The sequence below is a fragment of the Motacilla alba genome, chromosome 5 (assembly GCF_015832195.1).
Source record: "Motacilla alba alba isolate MOTALB_02 chromosome 5, Motacilla_alba_V1.0_pri, whole genome shotgun sequence".
Lineage (NCBI taxonomy): Eukaryota > Metazoa > Chordata > Aves > Passeriformes > Motacillidae > Motacilla > Motacilla alba.
The window spans coordinates 25,698,205-25,720,233 of record NC_052020.1 but is presented as its reverse complement, the minus strand read 5'-3'; the positions used below and the strand labels follow the sequence as shown (position 1 = coordinate 25,720,233).

The window sequence follows — 22,029 nt, the reverse complement described above, 5'->3', positions numbered from 1 at the left end:
CACTCCATTCACTCCGTCCATAAGATGCAAATCCTTCCTGCCACTTCACTTTTCCTGGGAAGAGATGTGAAGTAGGAATTAGATTCCTGGTCTTTCAAGCATCAGCAAACACCAGGAAACAGCTCCAGTTCCTACTGAGCTCCTGAAGCACAATTGTACTGCTGGTAGGCCTCTCCCTTCCTACCCCGCCTAGGGAGATGAGGATCAAGGTCACTAGAGTAATTAATTTTCTGTCATAAAGAGTTAATAACTAGGTATGTCAGACATCTACTATCTGAATCAGACTTAAACCTGATTATTTTGGTATTTCTCACGAAGTTCAATTGCTACAGAGACAATTTATGTGCAATCCCTCTCAGGGTCTGAAGTTAGTGCTGTGCTGCCTCTGTCATGGTTTCACCTGCCAAATTTTGTTGATATGGAGCATTACAAGACTCCTGAATATACACACTACTCTATTTGCTAGCTAGGATTGTATTTTTTCTTTGAATGTATGATTATGTATAATTGTTTGAATACACTGCTTATTAAAAATAGTGTTGAGATGAACAAATTAATTTTATCCTGCTGTGTGATTTCTATCTTCCTGGTTTGGCCAATGTTTATCAGAAAGAACTGGCCATCCCTCACCCACGTTTAAGCTATAGAATATTTCAATGTCTCCTCTGCTTGTATCGTGCCTCCTCTGCCAGATACTTTGTGCCTGTGTTTCTACAGTAAGCCAGTCCGATTGCTATGTGAGGCTCTGGTTGCCAACAGCTTCAGATGAAATATTCCACACCAAAACCATCAAAAACTGCAGAAATCCTGTGTGGAATGAAACTTTCTACTTCCGGATACAGAGAAAAGTCAAGGTAAACAACCCAAAACTTTTCTTTTTCATCTAATTTCTGTATAGTGTCTTTCAGTTTAGTCCAAAACCCCTGAACTAGAAATATCTTCTAGTGCATTTCTGAATTTACTTAAAATTCCCCACACAAGCTGAAGCAAAGCAATTCTGGCTTTGCTGGAATCCAATTTACTCCTAACAGATAGTTGTTATTATTTACATATGGGTAATGAGAGTCTGACCCCCTTGGGGAAAGCTGATGGGACCCATGACAGCGACAACACAGAGAAACTGAAATGAAAATATAAAATTACACTGTTACAGAAAAACACATCTTTTCTGAAAGGACATGAAGCAATGGCAGGAGTCGATGCCAAATTCCAGTATGATTAAGATCTTTACACAGTTTGCTGCTGATAATTGAACTACACTCAAACGCCTGTGAACAGGTAGCTGAAAGCAGAAGGTCCAAGGACCTAGAAGGTTGATTATTGATATGAAGTAATCTCTATTGCCCCTGGTGGTATGAAGCAATATAGGACTTTTGGTAATCCATATTCCTCCCTAGAAGATTGCATTTTTTATGAGATCTACTTAAAAGCACAACAGCTGACCCAAAAGAGATCTCAGTTCAGCTTTAATTGATAAGACTAAGACCTGGTTTTTTATACTTGCTTTCTTACTCTTCCTTTTCACACATTTTCATAAATTATTTTCTATTTCCTCTCTGTAAAGCAGACACTAAGCCTGGAAGACCTGCAGAATGTCATATTTCTTGTATGTCATACATGCTATTGAATTGGATATTTTTCATTTCTTTTCCTAGAATGTTCTGGAAATTACTGTTTCTGATGATGACATCATTCATGATGATGACCATGCAATTGTGCTTTTTGATGTAGCTAAAATCCCCCTTGGGGAAAGAGTTTTTACAGCATTCCCACTGACCCCAGAGGTAAGAGCTCGGTCAGACATTTTGTACAGCTTGATATCCATTCTCTCCCCTCTGCTAAAGAGGTGTACTGTCTCTTCTGGTTTTACCACCAGGACCAGCTTGGTGGTAAACATGTAGCAAAATTTGTTAACATCCTGGAAACTGCACATACTGGACAAAATAGATGGCCTTCTCAAATTCCTGTTGGTTTCCTTTGGCACATGGACAGGTCATGGCCAAATTCGCAAGCCCCAGAGTAGATGCAATTTTAGGGAAGCTTTGCACTTTCAATAATCTGATAGAAAATAACAGTTTATCTAATCCTCACAAAGACTATAAAAACCAAAACAATGCGAGCACAGGGAAATGGCCTGTTTCCACAATATTTTCCTAAACACGAAGCCTTAGCATGTCATGTTCAGCACATGGAAGCTGGCAGAGAAGAAATAGGTTAGTTAGGGAGATGATAAGCACCAAACACCCTTCATTCTTCAAGTAGAATTGAGTTCCTTGGGGAAGAAAAAGCTGCTTCTGTCATGTAATGCTGATAATAGCAAGTACAAAACAGAATATTTTTGCTTATTAAATTTAAAGGACACAGTGCTTGCAAAAATTAAGGTCATTTTGATAACCTCTACACATGCTAGTTGAGACAGCTTCTTTTTTTTTATTTTCAGGGGAAGGAGGAGCTGGAAGTTGAGTTTGTATTGGAGACCATGTGAGTAAAACCCCATTACTTTTGGCAGCTTGGAGTTATGCATTAGTGCAGGGAAACCTTTTGTAGATCCAGTACCACCTTAACAGCTAGAGACAAGTTTTTCCAGACTTAACATGTGCATTAAAAAATCATTATATGAAAGGGGAAATGCCATGATGTGGAGAAGAGTTGAGAATTTTTAATTCTGTGACTTTCTCTTAAGATTTTTGACTTACATAGTTCAGAGTTGGCTGGCAAACCGCACTGCAGTTAGTCTGCAGATTTACTGGACAGAGTTCTCTGGGAAAGTCATGGCTGAGGAGAATGTTGCTACCCAACTTGTGTCATGCCTGTGCTAGTAAGTCTGTTGCAAGGACTTTCCAGGTGCCTTGCAGCAATTTAATAATTTCTGCTGGGTCATTATATGGTATCTAGTGTCAAGGGAATATACTTACAGAAATCACAAGAAGGAGTAATGAAAAAAATAGTAAAAAAAATGTAGAGAGAATAATGTGTCCTGCTCAGGACAGTATCCAGAATGTATTGTTTATAAAATAGAAATATAAATTATAAAATATATAATATAAAATAATACATATAAAATATGTATTACTTGTTCTTGTTTTCCAGCCAGGGTCCTCCTGAAACCATCATCACAAATGGGGCAATAGTGGTAAAATAATGTTTTGTTCTTTTGTATTCTTTCCCACATTGTTCCTTACCACAGCTGACTATAATGTCAGCTAGGGAAACATTGCAGGTCTTCATTCTTTAGTGATACTTTCTCTTAGGAACTTTATCTTTAAGGAGAACAGCATGATCTTAGAGATGCCTTCTGACTATTATAATTTTTCCTTGTTTTGTCTGCATCTATTGAAAATGACAATGTGTTTAGCATAGCACCATCTTCTCATGTGACAATAAATTAGTTCTCACATTTCACTGTGTCTGGCAAAAGTGTCCAACACAGCTGGCCTCCCCCCCTTCAAATGACCTTTCCTACAATGATCCTTTCAACATCTGTCAGCACTGGTAGTGAGATGGCTGGATGAGCTATCTAATTAGATAACTCATTAGATAATAATTATCTAGTGAGTTATCTAATCTGTCCTCATCACACCCACCGTAGTGTCGTGAAGAAGCCTGTTTGGAAGTTCACTTGGACAGCAGGAGGCAAAAGAAGCATTTTTCAGGTAAGATTATTATTTCTTAAAATAAATATTGGTGATTTTACTGTCTCTAACAAGGCCTGGACATTGCATCAGCAAAATACTAAGGCTTTAATTGATCACATTTAATGTGATTTGTACAAAATTTGCAGTAGGGAATACCACCAGTCCTGCAGCAGTTCAGTGTTCTAACTTCAAGGGGAGTCTTGTGCCAGACTAAAAACAACTAGAATCAGATAATTATACAGAAGGTATCTAAAACCCAAGTTGGGATTCTGCAAACCTCTGCTGCAGTACTGCTAAACCCTGAAGAAGCTTAACTCCTCAGGTATTATAGTTATATTACAGAGTTAACTGTGGTCAGGATCTCTGTCACTTCAACTTACGCATGTGCACAGAAACACCTCATTTTTTGCAGGGGTTAGCCACTCAGCAGCTGGCTCCTGCCTGACCCTGGTCAAGATTCAGAATCTAGAAGCTCCTCTGCCCACATCCCCTGAGGGGCTGGATCTGGTAGGCAATCTCAGAGCATGCATAATGCACACTGGCAGGATTAGCTGAAGTATTCATATAAATAGGGTCATCTGCTGCTCATAAGAGTCAGATCTTATTTTAGGGGACTGAGAACTTCTTCAGCTCATTACTTGGCCTGGGATGAGGATGATTTACCATGCAAAGTACCTGGTTGTATTCACTGTGTCATGATGAAACTGCAACAGAAAGCAGCAATCTAAAATTCAGCGCCATCCATGTCATGCTGCTATCTGACTCCTTGCTCAGCACATTATAATGATACAGTCACCTGAAATGCTTGGGGTTTGGATCACTTTTAGAAGATAGTTTTCCAAATACAAAGGAAGAGAAGGAGTTTGTTCCAAGCTACCTTTTGCTTCTTTTTTTCCCCTCTCTCTTTTTTAACAATTAAAAGTAACTTTGTGTATGCATTTTATCTCATTGTTTTAGAGAATGAGCTAACACTTACAGTGAGAGGATCCTTTGAAGAAACTCAGACAGTTTCAGTGGGCTGTGACTCCTGCTCCCCTCTCCCAGATCCCACTTTCTTCCACTATGCCAGATACAAGCAACCCTCCCTGGATGTTGCACTCAGAAAGAAGAGGAAACTTCCCACCTTTGTACGTTACCCCAGAATATGGTAGACAACACAGACAGTTCTATGACCTGACTTTTATGTGTGAATAGGGAGCAAGAGGAGAACATTTCTGTTTTAACCAAAAAGCACTCCATGTTCCTTTTCAGTGTGCTTGCATGTCATGTGGGCCAAGGAGGAGAACTGTCCCCTTGACAATCCCTCTGAAATCCCTTCCCTCTGAGCAGGAAGTAGTTGGTGAGGTGAGTGTCTGCTGGCCATGGGGAGTCCTTTGCAAGCTTTTTAAAATTCTTTATGATTTGCATGAAGCAGAAAACAAGGGCCAGTTCTCTTTTTACAGAGACAGTTGTTTTCTAACCTCCCTCCAACCCAGGGCAATGCACAGTGAAGTGAATTATTTGTAGCAAAATAAAATGGGAAATCCATGGGAAAAGGGGGAAGAAGAAAAGTATCTAAGCTGTCACTCATGCTCCTTGTACTGTCCAAGTACTTAACCAGGCTGGAGGTGACTGGGTGCCAGTGGGACAGAGTGGCACACTGCCCTGGGATGCAAACACGTGTGGGGTGCTCAGCCTCTCGGGTTTCCCCTTGTACCTGACATTGTTATGTGAGAGGCTCTGGCTTCAACACCCATCTTCAGTGGTGGATCCTTCCAGGGAGGTGAGCTTTAGCAGTGCAGCTCTTCTGGTATTTATTTGTGCAGCTAACTAGTACCAGGCAAGCTACACTGAGTTTTATGAGAGAGCTAACGTGTGGACTACAGATGATAGTGTGCTAAAATCTTAATCTGTTAAATCAGTGCACATGTCTGGTTACTATTGAAATATTGAGAAGAGATCTCAGTTTTTTGAGATTCAGAGTTTTGTAGGTGTAATGACCCAAAAGATCTGTGTCTCAGTCTGAGTGGGGGAAAGGGACTATTCTAAACAAAATTTTAATATTCCTTTTTACCTTTTCAATTTTCAGCACAGAAAATTCAATTTGCTCCTTAAGGTGAAAAAATGGTAAGATGCCTGTGGTTTTCCCCTTGGTTTTCAGTATTTAAATAGTTGTAAATCAAGTTCCAATCCCTTTGTTTCTGCCTTTGTCCTGAATGCTGGTCCATCCTTACTTCAGACTATAAAATAAAATACGCTCAGTACATAATGCAAAGATTTTCAGCAGTAGAGTTTTTGTAATGGGACAGGGAGTTAAGAAATGGTTTTATAAAGAACACACCAATTTTCTGTTCATACTGTGCTGCAATCGATATTACATGGTAAGGGCTATTGTAGACATGCTGATGCAACATTTCAAAACTGATTGAAAAACTCTTACTGTTTCCCAAAAGGTCTCTTTAACTGTTTTCTTCCACTAAAAGATCAAAATCAGAGTGCCTGGGTACTCTAAGATGTGAAAAAAATGAAATAGTAAATGTACCTGCATTTATTGTTTTAATGTCTACTCAAAGAGATAAATGCAAATAAACTCAGAGAAGTGATTGCTTATTTCTAAACCAAGGAAACACACTGTGTGTTTTGGAATATTGTTCAGGCCTTAGTAAAATTTATAACATGGATATGTTACATTATGTTCCATATTGTAACAGAAGAGAACTTCCAGAAAAGCAGGTGCTTTTTCCATCATGCTGTTTATTTTCAGTAAATATGCTATGAAATATGCATACAGTTTACAGCTGTCATTCAAAAACTTCTTCCTTAGAACGCAAATGCAAGATTTCCATAGCAGCTTTCAAACCACAAATGTAGTGCTTATAAGCATCAAAAGAACATCTGATCATGACAATCTGCAACTTCAGGGGAACGTTTCACAGATGGAACGGTGGAAGTGGTGGAAGTTCGCGCAACTTTTAAAAGCCACCTTTGAAACACTGCCCTCTGCAGGCTCCTGGATTTATGTCTGAAAAGGAACAGCTGTCATCTGTAGCTATGTTTGATTCCAGGCATATTTGGCAGGGAGAAAAAAAATCCTTTCAGTTCAAAGGCAGTTGGACTGTTTTTCTCCAAGACAAAACCAGAACATTTAATATCTTCCTCCTTTGCTTTATATACACCTGGTAGTGAAGGCATGCCTATTTATGAAGTAAAGCAATTAAAATGCTGGCTTAGACTACAAATGTGATGTATGATACCTGATCCTTGTTGCAGCCAGGAAGACCTAGACATACGCCTGGGGTTTGACCTGTGTGCCCAGGAACAGGATTTCATTCGCAAGAGGAAGAAGGTGGTTGCAGCTGCTTTGAAGGACATTCTCCATCTGGAAGAAGACTTGCAGGATGATGAGGTATCTGAGACATAATTATTCTCTGCTTTCTGCACAGATAAGTGTCAAAACACAGCATTGATGGTCACATTTTTTTGGAAACCCTGTAGTTTCATGTACAAGCTACAGCTGAGTTATTTTCTCAGTGGCTGACTTCTCTATTCTAGGGAAGAAATGAGTACTCATCGTAAACATGAATAAAAAGCCTGCAGCCCTGAAGCTAGAGAATCTAGCCTTGTGTTCAGTAGCAGTCTGCCCCATAATGTAGAGAAGGGCTTGGTGCTGTCAGAACCAAGGCCAAAGTTTCTTTTTGGCCAGATCTGAACAGTGGATTCAGTACTTCATTCCCTCATGGCTAAAACTGGATTTTATTTTGTGTATCATTTGTGCCACCATTTAGGGTCCTGTTTAGTGAGCACAGCATGCTGCCAGTCTGGCTTCATCTTGCTTAGCAAACAGGATTGATAACAGAAATTTTAAGGCAGGGGAAAATCAGGTGTCTCTTCTTTTTAATTATGCACCTATGACTGGAGTGTGAAGCCTAAACTCAAATGCAGACATGACAAATTTTTCTTGTTTTGACCTAAACTGAGTTCAGCTTTCTTGCACAGCTGCACCTTTCAGGCACAAGACTCTGCCTTTCAATGTCAGCACTAAGCCACAGGTCATTCCCTTCCCCTCAGATGTAGAGCCCATACTTCCCTGCAGAGCATACAATCTCTACATATTCTTCTGATTTGTACATGACATTCATTCACTCCAATGCTCAGTAGCTGTCTTTTCTGTTAAAGAAGTTCGTTCATTCATTCATTCTGTTAATTCATTTTTATGAATTAATTCTGTTTCTAAGACTGCCAGTCCCTGGATTTCTATATGATCACAGAAGCAAGTAATTGCAGCTCACTTGCATTTCTAGTAGTGTATATACATGTGTGGTAGGTGGAGTGAGCATGGTTCCTCTTTCCCTCCAGAAACTTTAAAAGGTAATGGTATCACCAGCCTCTGGTTTCAGGGGTTCTGAACTGGCCTGTGCTCTTAAATCCATCAGTCATGACATTTCTAGTGTGGCCTGTGGAATAACTGTACAGTAGTTTGAGCAAACTTCAGGAAAAGATAAGTTATTACTGCTCACATGGAAACTGTGAGACAGCACTGATATATTCTGGTCTGATAATAATCTGATTCAGGTGAAAGAAGATACCACTTCCTCTAATTTTTTGCTTCTCTGTGTTAATGGTTTTCAAAGACAGCACTGAAAAGGTGATAATGGATTTCATGCTCTATTGCAGAGCTGCTTGACAGAGGAAAATATGAAGTATTTCTTACTCCTTACATGCCCATTATTAATTCAGGTTTTCCTTCACGTTGGATTTCACATTCTTCACATTGGTGGCATGTTTTCACTACTTTATCAGTGATGTAAATTTCTCCTTCCAATCAGAGATGTCTCTGTCCCTTCTGAGGCCATGTCACTAAATGCATGTATTTGGGGATTGAACAGGTACCTGTGGTGGCAATCATGACAACGGGAGGTGGAACCAGAGCTCTGACAGCCATGTATGCTCACCTCCTCAGTGTGCAGGAAATGAATGTCTTGGACTGTGTCTCATATATCACTGGTTTATCTGGAACAACATGGTAAGACCAAGATAAGAACACAGGAATTTTCCATAATAGACATCAAGGAGTGATCTTGAGTTATATGATCTTAACTATCAAGAGAAGGCTTTCTTTTCCTGCTGTGGCTTTTTTTGTTGTTGTTGTTTCTTTCAGTGGGTATTTTCCCACATTTGCAATTAATTAAATATGTGGATAGTATCAAACACCTGGTGTTTCTTCATATAAATGAAGACAATAATACACAAACCTCCACAACTTCCCAAAGCTCTGCTTCACAACTAACACTTTTCCTTGTGGGTTTTTGGGGGGGTTTTTTGTTTGGTTTTTTTTCTCTGTTTGTTTTTGGTTTTTGTTGGTTTTTTTGGTTTTTTTTTTAGGACCATGTCAAACTTGTATGAAGATCCTGACTGGTCCCAAAAGGATCTCAAGGAAACCCTCAATGATGCCCGGAAGCATGTACTTAAAAATAAGTTTGTTACTTGTTTTGCCCCTGATCGTCTGAAATACTATTTGGAAGAGTTGGGCCAGAGGAAACAGGAAGGACATCAGCTGTGTTTCACAGACCTGTGGGGGCTCATCATTGAAAGCATGTTACATGATAAGGTACAACAACAGCACCTTTCTCTTCAGATTTTAAGATCTAGTGAATACAGCAGTGAGGAAAGACAGTAAATCAAAAACTAGTTGAGATTGGAAGGGACCTCTGGAGTTCATCTTGTCCATGCAGGATTAGGAAGGGCCAGCTTCCCTGAACTATGGGCTTTGAATATCTCCACAGCTGAAGACTTCACAAATTCTCCAGGCAACACATGCTAATGCTTGACCACCCTTATTCTAAATAGGTTTTTTGCATGTTTGCTTTTCATATAGATGCCTAAAGCACGTGCCTTGGCAGTACCATTCATTATGCTTGTTGGCTGTATTATACAGATCTTAACATCACACCTGGTACAGAAAGGATGGGAATGAAAAGAAATAACAAGAAACTTACAGTATGAACATCTTTTAATTAATTCCTCACAGAATGTAGAAGAGCCAGAACTCAGAACAAGAAGGTTGGAGAGAGACTATTCACAAGGGCATGTAGTGGTAGGACAAGGGGGAAATGGCCTTAAGATGAAGGAGGGTAGGTTTTGATTAGGTATTAGGAAGAATTCCTCACAATGAGGGTAGTGAGGCACTGGAACAGGTTCCCAGAGAGGTTGTGGACCCCATCCCTGAAGGTGTTTAAGACCAGGTTGGATGGGGAGAAATCTGGTCTTGTGGAAGGTTCTCTGCCTATGGCAGTGGGATTGGAACTAAGTGATTTTTAAGGGCCCTTCCAACCCCCCCCATTATGTGATCCTGTGTATTCACATGTAAATATTTGAAGGAAAATCCTGCTGTTCTTTTAAAAGAGCTGCACAATAAGGCAAGGCAAAGGAAAATCACAAGCCCAAAGACAGTATCTCTGAGCTGTTAATAAGACACCCTGCAAACATTTCCATCTAGAGCTGTGTTCAGGCTCTATCTTCATGAAAATTCCTTTCCCACCAGGCCATTTATACTTTAGAATGAGAAAACATCCTCCCTGTGATATGATTAACCCCACACACATCCATATTTCTGCTGCCTAGTCATAGCACAGTGGTAGACTCCCTGAGATTGTGTTCAGCAGGGAGCTGTGAGCATCCCCACAGCCCTGTCCCCTGGCCAACAATGGCCCAAGGGAAGCCTGGTGGTGCTGGTGGCACAGCCATCCTTCCACCAGCTGCTCTACTGACGGGGAGCACCTGCAGCTCTGCTTGTAGAAGCACACTCCCAAGCCTTGGTTCTGCTCCCAAACCATCCCGCCCTTTCCACCCTGCCTGAGCTCTGCAGCAGAAGGGCCAAGGCTTGCTGAACACTCTGCATGAGCCTTGTCTCTGTCACAGGTCTGAGCAAAAAGTGGTTTTTTTCTGGGTAGTCAGAGAGGGGTTTACTCTTTCATAATGAAATATTTCCTATTTCCTGAGAGTGCTTTTCAAAAATCCCCAGACATTTTTTTCTGAAATAAGAAATGTGGGTAACAGCATTTTCTTCTTACCATATTCTTCCAACAGATGAATTTAGGATTATTTGTGTGCTGAAGTGTTGGGGCAAGGGAAGGGCAGGGATAGGGAGGGATGACAGCACCTTTCTAAACCAAGCAACTGGGGAGCGTCCTAGTTGGAGTCAAGTATGCACTGCATTGTCCAAACTCAGGTTTAGACAAAGTGGGAGGCTCTTTGTGTCATCCAATTGTCCTCAGCTACTGTCATTTTTCAAAACAGGAGGACTGCCATAAACTCACAGATCAGCAGCAGGCACTAAATCAGGGTCAAAACCCCCTGCCCATCTACCTCTCTCTCAATGTGAAGGATAAAATCAGCGACCAGGATTTTCGAGGTAACAATACTCCAGAATTGCATTTAATATTTAATCCAAATTCGGGTCAATTTAAGATTAGATAAGGATATCAATTCAATGCACAAATACTCTGAAAGGCTAAGCCACCTCAAAGAAGAAATTAAATAGTTAATATTTTTTTAACCTTCATATAATTCAGTATCCAGGATCAAAAACAGGACAACAGAAGACACTATGCACTTCTGCACTTCTGTGCACATTATGCACAGAAACTGTCAAAAAGTTTATACAGACATATAGATGTAAGAGGACAATTTGTTCTGCATGTTCACCACTGTGAAATGTACAGTAAATAAATGCCTGTTGCAAAGGGTGTTAATTAGAAACCAATCTGCCTTAACCTGGCCAGTATCATGTTTCATTCAAATAATTATGCCTCTGCTGCTGTAATCAGTCTGTCTTATGCCTTTTCTTTTAGAATGGGTGGAATTTACCCCTTATGAGGTAGGATTCCCAAAATATGGTGCCTTCATTCCTGCAGAAGATTTTGGCAGTGAGTTCTTCATGGGTCGCCTGATGAAGAAAGTCCCAGAATCCAGAATCTGCTTTTTGGAAGGTGATTTGTTGTTCTGGGAAAAAGTAGTATAATATAACCTGCTCCTGCACAAACCCCTCTTCTGAAATTACACATTTTGTGTGTTTTTATCTACCAGGAGCAGTATATGGTAAAATACCAGAACTGATAACAGGTCACAATCTGCAGAATTTATTGATTTCATCTGTGGTTATGCTTACTGACATGAAACCTTTGCAAAATATATATATATATATATATATATATATATATATATATATATATATATATATATATATATTTGTCAGAAACAAAAGTTGTGTATCATTGCTGCTAAGTAAAATAATCCATTTCTTCTGCAGCCTGAGTCTCTAAAATGCACCTTTTTATCTACAAAGTTCCTGCCACATCTAGCCCTGATTTATTCTTAAGATAAAATTTCCATTTCAGAGTGCAAATAGGTTGTAATATTTATCTTCTTTTCCATTTTGCAAAAAGTGAAAGCAGTAAGGAAATCTTTCTTCCCTTTGCGAAAGCAATCTCTTGCCTCATTGTTCTTTCCACTTCCACCAACCACATAAAGGAAAAAGGAAGTTTCAGGGGTTTTTTTGAGAAGTTGAAACTTTTTGTTTGTGTGGAGATTTCACTACAGCTAATGGTGAGGCAAAAGGAAGCAACTTAGATTCTCTCTGTCCCTGGCTGCAGTCTCCAGTAAGGACAGAGGCCTTCCCCTCTGTGATCAGAAATGCTCTCAGGTCACCACCCCCTTTCTACACCTTGGCACTTTCTTCCTGCCTTCTCTAGAATGATGCAGGGACATTTCTACCCCCATTCCATGAAGTGTCCAGTGACACAGTTATTTGAAAAGTTTACATCAAATTCCTTTGCACCCCATTTATTTTCTGTCAAATACATCCTATGCCACAGGGATTTGGAGCAGTGTATTTTCCTTGAATCTCATGGATGCTTGGTATTTATCTGTTAATTCAGAAGACTTCTGGCACAAATGGACACGAGACAAAATTACTGACATAGGTAGGTTATTCTTATGTGATTATTTTGGTTTGGGGTTTTTTTGTTTGGTTGGTTTTTTGGTTTTTTTTTTCTCTCTGTGCTGCTACTCTCCTACTAAATTTTTCAAAGCCCTTTTAGAACATTCTCTTCAGGCATTTCTATTATCCACATGTAAACCAGAAGGAAATTCATGCCGTGTATTACATATGGCAATTATTTCAGTTGTATGTGAAAAGAACCCACAGGATCTATCACAGAAAAACAAGAGACAATGGCCTTCTTATGAGATGTTTTCTGAGCAGGAGGGTAAAACTAGAGAAAAATATCCCTGTAGATGGAAAATGCTCACATAGCATTCCACTATCTTCTAGCTCCCGTCTCAGAAGTTGGATCATCAGAGAAATGAGAGCAAACATCCTTGCATCTCTGAAGTCTACCAAACATTGACACAAGCTTCAGTACTATTGGAAGTCATTCCAAACTAATCATAAGGATGAGTTTGCAAAACATGATACAAAATTAAGAAAGATCTGCAGATTTCAAGGACAAATACTCAAGACAAACACATTACAAAGAAAAGATGACAAAGAAGAGAAATATTTCAAAAAGGCTTGCTTATTTTATCTACTAGCACTTGTAAGGGAGTCATTTCTGGTTGTTAAATCAAGGATTTTGTATTTGCTAGTTAGGAACAGTAATTGTGTTTGTGTGGCTGAGAGATTGTTATTGAGTGGATTTTTATGTGTCTGAGAGAGAAAATGTGGCATGGAGTAGCAAAGGAAGACACAGTTAAGTGCAAGATATTTAATGGATAAAACCATAGCAAAGCAATTTCTAGTAGGTGAGTTGGAGACTTTTGTGGTACAAACAAAACCTTTATCACTGTGAAGTGAAAAGAAGGAAGGGATTTTTCAAAGCTTAGCTAAAAAAACCCCCATGAGATTTGTGAAAGTCCTGAAAGTAAAAAGAGAAAGAAGTCCAAATTTTCCAAACATATTATACTAAAACATGACTACACAGATTGACTTCAACAGTGAAAGCACATATATAAGCTCTTATTCTTTCTTCTGCAGATGATGAAGCCCTGTTCCCTACAAGACCAAATGAGCTGGATACTCGAGTGGTTTGTCCTCCTGACAGCTTTTCAGAAATATTCCGAGATGTTGCAATGTTACGTCCAGCAGCCTCAGAAATCCATAACTTCCTGAAAGGCCTCCAGATAAACAACAACTACCTAGAGAGCGAGTTTTCCAAGTGGAAAGGTATGGTAACAACACCCTGCTTTGAGTTATAGTTTAAACCATCCTTGTGAAAAAGAAACAATCCTTAAAAAGTTATCAAGCTAACTGCTTTTTTGCTTTGTTCTGATAGTATTTGACACTGTTTGTCACTGAAAACTAAAAGTAGGTAGCAGGAGAGGCTTCAAACTAAGTTTTTAAAAAAATTCACAGTCTCATGACTGATAGGTGAGAAGAGTCCCAGTTAGTCACCTATGCTCAAGGGATGTGGCAGGGAGCTTTGTTTCCTGTTACATTTTTACTTGTAAGTAAGATATAACCTTTGTAACAGTATTCCCTGTCATCCAGGTAGGGATTTTTTTTGTTCAGTCTGGCACCAGTTATTCCATGTAAAATTGTAGCTGTGTGCCAGTTCTCATAGTGAGCAAGGCACCCAACATATTTCATCTTTTTACTGTGTTGAGAGAGCGAGGTGCCATTTTAATTTGTTTCATATTAACAGAAAAGAAAAAAAAAAAAAAGAAAACAAAAAACCACACCAACCTGATCAGAGTCACACACAAGATGAATTAGGTCTAATCTTCTGAGCCCCAAGTTAATCCCTTTTAGTCAGAGGAAAGCAAAAGAAATTGCAGAGTAAAGAGTGAAAAGAGGAAGCCAGATGAGGAACTGAGAAATGACGGAACTGCAGCCATCAGCTATATAGGTAGGTCTAGGACCCAAAAAAAGCTGAAGTCCTTTTTTTTAACAATAGACTTTCCTCAGCATTTCCCTTACATTGGGGACCTTCTCTGAAAAAACGTGCTTCTTTCCTAGACTGTGAGCTGGACTCCCAGCCCAACCACCTGACAACAGCAACAGACTACCTCATCCTGATTGACACTGCATTTGCCTTTGCTACCAGTTACCCACCCCTTATGAGGCCAGAAAGGAAAGTGGATGTCATTTTGCATTTCAACTACAGCTCAGGTTCACAGACAGGGGTGAGTTTTGCACATTCTTCTTCACTGATTTCTCTGTTTCATCACCAAGTTCCCAGAACGGCTGATCCTCTACTCATAGAAACTTTTGTTTTTCCCCAATATCTGGGAAGCATTGATAAGTTAACAGTTTGCTGTAAACTGGGGGTCACGTATCTTTATGGAACAGTACAAATGTTATCAGGAAGTAATAATTTAGTAAACTATACCTGCCCCTTTTTACATGTAAGTGGTTTTAGCTGATTTGAGGGCAGTCAGAAGTAGAATGAATTAAGCTAATTGCCTTTAAGCATTGTCTAATATATCTCCATATTATCATACATTCCTGTGCAAGGGAGAATGCACTTTCAGGACAATATAACTGCAGCAATAGGAAGGTTTGATGCAGAAGACCAGATATGCAAATAAAAGCAACAACAGTTTGCATTTAGGAATGTTAAATTCCTTAGGAATAAAAAGTTGTCTAAAGGCAACTTTTTCATAGCCAAATGTGAAACATAGCCAATGTAACTTTTCAGAGACTTGTGGACTCAAATCCATCTCACCTAACTCTGGCCTTCCAAGGCTTGGCTCCGCAAGCAACCTACACCTAAATTGGATATGTACCATAATCTGTCAGAACCTGTCCCTTGCCCCACAGATATTCCCAGTGAAATTAGATTTTGGTCAAATTCAATGTTCTTCCTCCATGTTCTGATGTTTTCTTTTGTTTTGTTTTCCTGTTGTGGCAACAAGCCCCTGAAAGATGCCTCTAAATACTTCACGAAACAGGGAATTCCTTTCCCTACAAAGGTGCCAGATGATCAGGAAACTCCACATCTGAAGGAATGCTACATTGTTGGTGATAAAGAGAGCCCAGAAACACCTATTGTGGTATTTTTCCCTCTAGTAAATGACACCTTCAGGGAATACAAAGCACCTGGTAAGTTAACAGTTACCCATCACATTAACAGCCAGTGGCCACTTTCTTCCTCTTTTTTATTGGCTAATATCTGTTTTTCAGATCACACTGTAATATCAAACTTGAACTCTCTTTGCTTAAATCTGAACCACATGAAGAAACTTAAAATATGTGATTTTTCCTGAACAGTAGAGAAGCACGGGGTGTGTGCCTTGGCACACATTCTCCTCTTCAGATTTTTTTTCTTTTGGCTTTTCATAAGCAGATTGTAGTTAATTGAGGAAAACAATATTTTGTTTATCTGCAGTAGCAGAAATTAGCAGGGATAATTTCCTCTCATACTTGTCATCCTCTCCTGTTAGAGAATGCTCCAAGGAGTCTAAGGATTTCATTGTTTAAAATAATTTCCAGGCTTACAGTTAGGCAGATAACCTTGAAAACAAAAGTATGAACTAGCAAAGTGATGAAAATGTAACAGTGAAGCACAGTGAAGTGATGAAAGTACAACACTGAGCCATTCCAACAGTGTCTGTTCCCTATGAAATTTAAAGAGTTTCAAGAGTTGAAATTGCCAGTCACTTCTAAACAGATGAATTCTAAGTCCTGGTATCGTATCCCACATGCCATAATATTCTCTTGCTACCAAAGCCTCAGTTACTCCTTCTCCAGATGCTAAAATTCCTAACTCAGATTGTGAGTTCACTTCTAAGCCCCACACTATACTTGAAAGCCAGAAGTTCTAGGTTAGTACATGGTACATTCAATTTAAAACCAAAACAAATTGTCCCAGCTATTGTCCCAGTTGTATCAATCCTTATCTTTTTATATTATGTAAGTTGTAAAAAATAATATGGTACTTTTGTTTTTTCAATTGAGCTCATTGCACATTTGAGGTGTACAACTGGGGTTCTGAACAGGATTCAAATAGGCTAAGGGTATTTGTGCATGTACACACACCATTCTACTCCAGCTCTCCCCTGAGATAGCCCAAAAGATGCTTTCTGCAGTAGCCTTTTGCAGAGAGAATTAAAGAAAGGAAAAAAGAAGAAAGAAGTAGAAGGAGAACTGAGATTTAGCTTCTGTACTGCTCTTTTACACTGAATTGCTCTTGAATTGCTCTGTGAGGGAATTTGCTGGCCTTCTTCCCCTCACTAATTTCCAGAAATGAGGGATGCCTAGCCTAAGCCAGTTATCTACAATCAGGTATACGTCTGATGATGAGCAGATGTTAAATGTCAACATAAATTATCAATGAGTCTAAAAAGGGGTGTTGCTAGGTATGAAGAAAATTCATTTGAAGACCTGCACAATATCTGCATATTGCATACACTTGACGCAAGCTTGTGTTGCCCAACTGGTTCAGCTGGTAGCTGCAAGATGAGACTGAACAGGAAGAGAAAGAAGGGGTCCTTGTCATGCCCTCTCAAGCAAAGTGTCAGCTGAGCTGGCATGAAAGGGCTCTGTGCAGGCAGATTTTCTGGGAGGACCGACACCTTGCAGCTGAGACCTGACCTCCATAGCAGCAGGATGGATACTGCAGAAGGTCCTGTGAGGCTGGAATAGGATGTCTGCCTTTTGTTAGTGACAGGCAGAAATCAGCTTAATTTATAGGGCTTCAGTACCATGCCCTAGCCCAGATCTAAATTGTACAGAATGTGAAGTTTTAGTACAATCACATGAACAGGCACTTTTTCCATTGGCAGCTCATCCATCAGCTTGTTCAGAAGGGGAATTTAGAGTCTGGGCAGCAAACAAGTAAACTGAAATATTCAAACTGCTTAAGTTCTGCACTGTTAGGCTATTCCATAATCAAGTAGAAAGGGAATTCTCTGTGGGACACTTAGACTGCTTCAGTTGAGCGGCACCAGTTCACTGTAACTCTGTCTGCAAAGCTGAGAGAAGTACATCTATTGGACACTGAGAAACCCTTCATGGAAAATCAGAACTTTTTCATCGATGTTGTTAGATCCATGTTGGTAGAGAAGATTCCCCATATGCATGAGGTACTGTCAGGGAGATGCTGACTTTTCCTGGTGCCTACTCCCCTGCATCGGGTGGTGCTGGTATCTGTGACTGTGGACGGTGCTTGTTTCCTACAGTAACAACCTCTTGGCAATGTGCTGGTCTCACTGGAGGCTGATAGAAAAATTCTCACGTTTCTGATACTCTCTCTGACAGTATTACCTACCATTTCTTGGTTGCCAATGCTCTCTTTCCCTCACACCAGCTGTTAGAAAACCAGAAGGTCTGTGGAAATTATGAGGAAGCATAAAAACATATGTAAACCTGGTTTGATCTGGGAAAGAGTTAATTTTCTTCCTAGCAGCTGGTATAGTGCTTGTTTGGGATCTGGAATGAGAATTACGTTGCTCTTCCTTTTCTGTCCCATTAAACCGCCTTTATCTCCACCCACATTTTCTCCCTTTGCTCTTCTGGTTCTCTCCCCACCCCGTGGTCAGGGTGTACTGAGCAAGCAGCTGTGCTGCTTAGCTGCTGGCTGGGGTGAAACCGTGACATGAAATTACAGGATACCACACAGCAGTGGATCTCCACCTCCTCAGGTCTCTGCCCCACAGGTGGGATCTTCAGCCATCCTTTAGCGGTCAAAGGCACATACTAGAATGCAGTCATCTTCAAAATCCAACAAAATTAATTAAATTTCCCTTCCAAGAACCTATTTATTCTATGTATTAGCAGATAGCTAGAAGCTCAGCCTGCTCATATGCCGTGTCCCATCGGTGCAGAGTTGAGCAAAAACTGATTTAGTTTGGGTTTGTGATCCACTATTTGTGCATGCCTGAGAAACCCCCAGACCCTAATTGTTTTTTGCAAATTAACCAAGCCGTTGCTTGTCTGTTAGGTGTGAAGCGTAGTCCCTCAGAGATGGCAGCGGGTGAGGTTGATGTTACCAATGCCTGTGGCCCATATTACATAAACAATCTGAGTTATTCAGAGGAAAATTTTGACAAACTGGTGAATCTAAGTTACTACAACGTCCAGAACAACAAAGATATGATTCTTCAGGCCTTGCGTACAGCTGTGGAGCGGAAAAAGCAGCATAAGAAAGAGCAAGTGCTGCAAAACTCACCCGATGGCCATGGCATGCGTGTGCCTGCCAGAGAGAGAACCCAGCACTTGGCTGGCTGCCCAGCACCAGGGAATATGAAATAAAGGATCATCCTATTGATGAAGAAGAAAAGGAATTTTATTAGGAAGTGAAGAAAAGCCAAACAACGCTAAGAATAGCACTTCATTTGTCATCAAAAATGTTAAGCCTGTCTGTCAGTGGAAGGAATAAACTCAAAAAACCAGCTCTTCCTTAATGAACTCATGTGCTTCCCTTGTTGACAACCTCAGGAGCGTGAGGCTCTAGGTGAGGCTCTGCTCCACTCTACTTGCAGAAGTGACCTTCCAGGCCAAGGCCAAACTGTGTGGACAAGGAAGTGTGAGGAAGTTTACACTGACTGTTTGTGTTCTACCTGTGCTATAGAAACAGAGGATTGCTGGTCCAGAAATGCAGCAGAGAACAAAATCCATTGTCTCTAAAAAAAAAACAATCAAGGAAGCCATTTGTGAACTAAGAAATCTTTATGTGAATGTAAATAAATATGAAATTTATATAATAAACCACTACTTCTGAGTAGGAGTTACAGCAAATAAATAGTTTTCCTATCAAATACATGTTTCAGCCATTTATTTTAGGCGCTTCTTCCTCTAATAGCAAGACAAAGAAAACATGCAGATATTTCATAGCTGCTGAAGAATTATTGAAGAAGAACATGTACCTGTTCCAGACCTAGATGTAAGCTAGTGCAAGATTCTGGGACCCCTTGAGTTTAGGATTACAACTGAGACCCATCTATAGAAGAACCAACTCATGTTAGTTTGTTTTAGCAAGCTGGATTTAAATGCTACTGATAATACCAAAAGTTCTTTAATATTGATAATATTAAAATGTTTGAGACTATTACATCAAAAACACAAGAAACACAGACAAAGCAAAACTGAAATTGTGTACCTAATATCAGTCATGCAAATGTGATTTTTTTAACTTGCTGTAGAGTATAGCAAATGAAGTTAACAGAGCATCAACTTTCAACTTTCTGATGCTTTGGTTGTGAGACTAACATGTCTCTTCTCCAGCAAGCAGTCTGGGTTTTTGACAGATGGAATCTGTAAAAGTCTACATCTATTCTTCTTTTTTTTTTTTAATTCAATGCTATTGTTTTATTTATTAGACATCTTATATCCACAAGCCCATGTTTCCTACAGGCTTCCCCACTCCTGAATTCTGCTGTAGTATTCTATGTCAAGAAATCCTGCTATTGTGGTCCAGAAATGGAAGCCTTACAAATTCCTTTGGTCTCAAGGTTGACGGTCTCCTCCTAGGTGGTGCAACAGAGATGTAACCCCTCTGTTTGCCGCTTTGATCAGCGAACACTTAGGTGCCTGCTACAGGAGTCCAGAGAGCTCCTGGACTGTATGCCCAGAGTTTACCTCCCATGGAAACGAGAGAGCAAACAAGGCGGCATTAGCAGTCATGCTGATGAATGCTGGATCTCATCATAGTATGGGACGGGATGTAGTCAGAGGGCACAGCCAGACCTGGGAATTTGGAAGCACTCCCAGGTTCCCATATACAATTAGAGCTTTATTGTCTGAAGGGCAAAAATTATTTCACCGACAGCAGGAAGCATCTAGGCAGGAAGCCTGAAGACAAGCAGAACGAGGTGTGTGAGTGCAAACACTTCCCTGCCCTTCCTGCTGCTTTCCAGCAGACACGAAAGGGTCATGGAGAACAATGAGCAATTTACCCCATTTCAAAAATCTTGCATGGAATAATTACTCAGTATCTCAGTTTTCTATGTTCAACAAGAATACAGAGGAAAATGTGAGGCCTGATCAAGGAGGTGGAACTGCTTCTACACAAGGTACAAATAGCTGAGGAATCTGCAACCCAGAAAAAGAACAGGAGTGAAAGGCAGTGAAGATGCATGAAGTCAGTGCACGTCTCTTCTATCACAAGACCTAGAGACAATCAGACAAAACTAGCTAACTGCAGGTTTAAACAGAGTGAGGTAGTTCTGCACACATGTAATTAAGTTTTCTTGTTGATAAAATTTTATGCATTCAAAAAACTGATTGAGGCATTTGCTGAAAAAATTTTAGAGACTGAAAAAATACAATGGCTGTGCATCTGCCTCAGTCCTGCACTGAATCATGAATTCCCAGAGACTTGGAGGACAGTCTGAGGCAGTATCATACCTGCCCTGTGAGGTATGTGAGCTATGTAAGCTTCTCCAGTCACTAAATACTGGATTTAGCACCACAGACAAGGGGGAAAGGAACCTCGCTCCACATTGCAGTACTTAGGTTTTCCACAGCTGAGATATTTTTGCAGATAATTAATAATTAGGAGCAGTCAGACCTCTGAAGATGTGGTGATACAAGACTAATTTAAAAGAAATTACTGAAGTTACAATAGAGAAGGTGTAAGTAACTACAAGGATAACTTAATTACATATGAATTGAGCCATAGAGAAAATGAATAACAACTAAAGGAATACAAAGCGAAACTATGAAAAGGAGATTTTAAAAACTGAGGAAACCAGTCAGCAAGACCCTATAGTATAAAACCTTTGGACTCAGCATGGAAATTGCAACAAGAGAGTTGCAAAATATATGCACAGCCCTAAATAAAACGCAAGGCAAGGAACCAAGAGAAGGCAAAGTGGTTAAATGCCCAGAACTGAACATTGCTAAAGTCTAACATCTGTTCTTTGAGGAACAGCATGGAGAGGAAGGAGATGAAAAGAGCACATCTAAACCTGCTGATGTATTTAGAAAAGACACAAAGCATATTGAGAAAATGCAGCAATCAATATGGAAATGAGGATGAAGAAAGGTACGTAGATAAAAAAGTGAAACAATAGATGTGCTGGACAAGCAAAAAGGGATTCAAATTATATGGATTCTCTGAAGGAGCCATAAGTGTGTCATACAAAAGGCACATTTGTAATAGAGTGTTTAAACAGAGCTTCAGCAAAAATTTCCATTTCTTTGCTTTTAACTGAGACCCCAGTTTGGTTTTTTTTTTTTAGTTACTGAGCACAAACTTTAATGTCAGAGGACAAAAAATACTTGTTTTATTGCTTTCCCCAAGGTTGTAGTGAATCTGGTGTTACACTCCACTAAAATCTCCTGTAAAATCAATGGACAAGGATGCTTAACACAATGCAGGACCTGAGGTTAGAACTAATGGCTGTATCTTCTACACACGTCTCACAGAAAGAGTTCCATGTTATACTAAGGTTTTTTTCACTGTTAAAAACAGTT

General features: G+C 39.9%; 1 protein-coding gene across 1 annotated transcript in view; it reads left to right on the top strand.

Annotated features, from left to right (window-relative positions):
* Positions 1–19,266, top strand: part of LOC119701947 (cytosolic phospholipase A2 epsilon-like) — a 33,497-nt gene extending 14,231 nt beyond the window's left edge. Inside the window, exons 5-22 of the mRNA XM_038139266.1 lie at positions 718–854; positions 1,656–1,784; positions 2,441–2,481; positions 3,091–3,133; positions 3,590–3,653; positions 4,593–4,762; positions 4,887–4,979; positions 5,704–5,741; positions 6,885–7,020; positions 8,501–8,637; positions 8,997–9,222; positions 10,911–11,025; positions 11,465–11,602; positions 12,488–12,595; positions 13,648–13,836; positions 14,629–14,795; positions 15,528–15,714; positions 18,554–19,266. Coding sequence (XP_037995194.1) covers positions 718–854; positions 1,656–1,784; positions 2,441–2,481; positions 3,091–3,133; positions 3,590–3,653; positions 4,593–4,762; positions 4,887–4,979; positions 5,704–5,741; positions 6,885–7,020; positions 8,501–8,637; positions 8,997–9,222; positions 10,911–11,025; positions 11,465–11,602; positions 12,488–12,595; positions 13,648–13,836; positions 14,629–14,795; positions 15,528–15,714; positions 18,554–18,864 — 2,429 coding nt within the window. The 3' untranslated portion in view covers positions 18,865–19,266. The remainder of the gene's footprint in view (positions 1–717; positions 855–1,655; positions 1,785–2,440; positions 2,482–3,090; positions 3,134–3,589; positions 3,654–4,592; positions 4,763–4,886; positions 4,980–5,703; positions 5,742–6,884; positions 7,021–8,500; positions 8,638–8,996; positions 9,223–10,910; positions 11,026–11,464; positions 11,603–12,487; positions 12,596–13,647; positions 13,837–14,628; positions 14,796–15,527; positions 15,715–18,553) is intronic.
* The last annotated feature ends 2,763 nt before the right edge of the window (positions 19,267–22,029 follow it).